The sequence below is a fragment of the Acanthisitta chloris genome, unplaced genomic scaffold (genome assembly GCF_000695815.1).
Source record: "Acanthisitta chloris isolate BGI_N310 unplaced genomic scaffold, ASM69581v1 scaffold20604, whole genome shotgun sequence".
Lineage (NCBI taxonomy): Eukaryota > Metazoa > Chordata > Aves > Passeriformes > Acanthisittidae > Acanthisitta > Acanthisitta chloris.
Window position 1 is genome coordinate 80,153 of NW_008670214.1, and position 3,325 is coordinate 83,477.

General features: G+C 38.6%; 1 protein-coding gene across 1 annotated transcript in view; it reads left to right on the plus strand.

Moving 5' to 3' along the window:
• The window catches only part of PLXNB2 (plexin B2), a gene marked incomplete at its 3' end in the record, with an annotated part of 59,622 nt that overhangs the window by 34,308 nt on the left and 21,989 nt on the right, over positions 1–3,325 (plus strand). Inside the window, exon 14 of the mRNA XM_009073614.1 lies at positions 790–898. Coding sequence (XP_009071862.1) covers positions 790–898 — 109 coding nt within the window. The remainder of the gene's footprint in view (positions 1–789; positions 899–3,325) is intronic.

Sequence of the window (3,325 nt, forward strand, 5' to 3'; positions counted from 1 at the left end):
CTCAGGGTGTGTCCTATATGAAACTGACTGCACAGGCTGTGAGCATTATATACCTCCTTATCTAATTGTATTATCAGCTTTCCATTAAGCATTTGTCCCAGTTTTCAAGTGTGTCAAATCCTTACTGCATTTTCATGCTTTTATTCTGTGGATCACCTGTTTGAAATAAAAATTTAAACATCCCAGCTATTGCTCAGCAGCAGTATTAGTTAAGGCAGTGTTATCTTGGCTAGTGTTCCTTGACCTCTGCTTTTACATGTGCTATCTGAGAATTTGTTTTCAGAGAACAGTAGTTCTGAAGGGATTTTAATTTTAGGTGTGAAAAGGCAGTTTGAAGCTGAAAGATAGCAGGATGCACAACAAAATTATCAGCACCTAAACCACAAGTTATAAGGTAGCTGGTGATCTGATGCTTGTGTCAAGGGGGTAGGGGATCCTTTGGGGTTTTTTAACATCACAAAGTCCAATGTACACCTTCTGTTGGGTTGGAGAGGTTCAACTCTGACTTTTGGGCTGAATTTGAGTCTTCCATAGAAGGCAGCTATACTAACAGACTGCAAAAGTAGCTGCTGTGTACAGTGCTCAGGTTTCAGTTTTATTGACCTTTAGATAGAAGAGCAAACTATTCTTGTGTGGTTTTGCTGGGAATCTGATGCAGCATTCAAGTACATTGTGTAGGATAAAGCCAAGTTAGTGCTTTTGCTGTCAGTGTGTGTGGTAGCTCACATACATCGCATTGGTATTGCAGCTGTTACTTCTAACAGATAATCTTACATTCTTTCCTGTTAGGATTGTGTGTCAAGTTGGACCAATGAATGAACCAAAACAAGGTCAAATTGAAGTTGACATCAATGGAAAATTAGGTAAATCACCCAGTGAAGTGCTGTTTACATACCAGGTGAGTGCATTTTCTTGAGAGACCTAGTTTATACTTAGTGCATGACTTAAGTTAGAAGTTTATCTGTTAAGCACAGAATTGCTTGTGTTTGCCTTACGAACTTTGTTCCACCAATAGCAGCGTCATTCAAGTATGTTAGAAAACATTTAACTTCAGCATTTCTATATACATAAGGTGTACCAAAAATCTATTCTGATCAATAGATCCAGAGTCTCAAAATGTTGTTGTTTGCCACTCGTGTTAAAAAGATGTGGTAGAAAAGCAACTGTAATAAACTTATTCACTATATATATATATATATATGAAGTGTCACTATTGAATAAAAAAAGAAAGTCAGCACTGTAAAAATATAAGTATTCTCTTGACACACAGTTGGTACACTATTTTAATCACGATATTTAGTCTAGGCAATGTTCTTAATTGCAAGAATGGATGCAGAGCAGCGGAAGAATAAGTAATGAAGGTACATTAATTTCTTTAATAATTGATTTCATTCAAAAGTATGGCATGCAGAGCCACAGACAGCATAATGTGTGTTCATATTACATATGTGCTTTGTTTTCAGTGTCACTATTACAGAAAATTTCATTTCTGTCTTAATTGCTTTGCTCTAAATGTGGGCCCTAGCTTATAGCTGGTCTAGTCTGTGGTTTTAGCAGAAAGTAGCTTTATCTGTATCTACAAGGTCTTCAAAATTTTATAAGAGCCTGTGATAATTGAGAGGTTTAAATAATCTCCATCCTCATATTGATACTTAAAATTACACCTACAAACTCTACAACTGCAAAACATAAAGCGTGGGTTAGGCTTTTATCGTCTCCCTGATTTAAAATTCTGTCTCATTAATTCTTGATATCTTGTGAGAAGTCAGCAGTAAGTAGTGGAATAAGTCAAGAATGACATGTGACTGAGAAGAGGATTTTCTTGTTTTCCTAACAGGCTAGAAGTGGGTTTTCTGTAATTTCCAAGTAAATACTTTCTCTCTCTGGTGATATGTCTGCAAAAAACACAGCACTCTTTTTGCTTGAATATGTTATATGTTCCTTTGTTGAAATGTAGGTTATAATTAAGTCATTCTTTGTCTATCTCATTCATCTTAACTGGAGAACAACCACATAATCTCCTGTGTGTCTGTTTGTGGTCTCTAGGACAGAGGCTATGACAATAAGCCTTACTTGAGATGAGATTTTGACATCAGACTGTAGTGTTGGGTATGTTTTACACCAGTTCTGCTATGCTTCTTTGTGTAAAGATTCTCCCATGGTTTGCACAGAAACTGCACGTGGGTTGAAATGTAGTCTGAAGGCCCCACGTAGGCTCTGAAGCCTTTCTGTGGACTTACTCTGGTGTGCTTCTCTGCTCAGCCCATCTGAGAGGCGAGATAAGCAGCCATTGCTTTTGGCTACTTAAGGGTAAAATTCTGAAATGTCCATCCATGAGATGCTGGCAGAAGCTGCTGTGCACAGGCATCATCCAGGTGAATGTTTTCCTGCAAGTCCAAGACTCCCTGTGTGCCAATCTCTGCCTGCGTTAAGGTTATGGAAATATCAGATGCCTAAGTTAACTGCTGATAAAGAGCATTTTTATTTACTGCAAAAATCTTTCTGTGGGAGCCCTATTTACAATATGCAAAGCAATGACAATTAATACAATTCACACCTTAAAACTGGTGATATTGGTTTCTAGTTTCATTTCTCTTTGTTCCACAAGAAAATTAAGCCAAACTGTAGACTGCAGTCAGATTGAAGTCAGTACAGGGGTGTCACATTAACATGCACCTCTACAGGTGTGACACAAATGCTTTTGGCATAAGAACAGACGATCAGAGCAGACAGTTGCATGAGTTGATGTTGTCTTAAAAGCTGCAGTCGTGTTTCAGTGCCGTTTTCAGGCAGTTCTTTGATGATTTCTTTCAGCAGACATGCAAAATCTGTGCTTTGTATAAAACCTCTTCTATTCAGTATATACAAAGGAAAGAAAATACTCTTCTTTCCAAGAGCCTTCCTAAAATAAATTTTCTCTTATGTATTTCCCCCTTTCTCTGGCACATCATCTGGCTACCCTTCTGCTGGTAACTGCCATTGTTTTTACCATGTACTCTGATCACCCAAAGCAGAATAGCTTCAGCTTTAACAGTGACCATTCTAAATGTAGTGTGTAGCATCATGGGGCAAAAGAGGACAAGGAGACACTGCAAATGCTCGGCCTGGTGTGTCTGTTTACACCAGAGGTGTCACCATACTCGCTACAGTCTCAGCCTCGTACATGTGGCTAGTGTCTGCCACCAAAAGCACATAGTCACTTACCAAGCAGATTGGATATAAAAAAGTTTTTGTATTATGAGAGTGGCGAGTCAATGAAACAAGTTGTCCAGAGCAGCTGTAGTAGCTGTCCCATTATTGGAAGGGTTCAAGGCCAGGTTGGTTG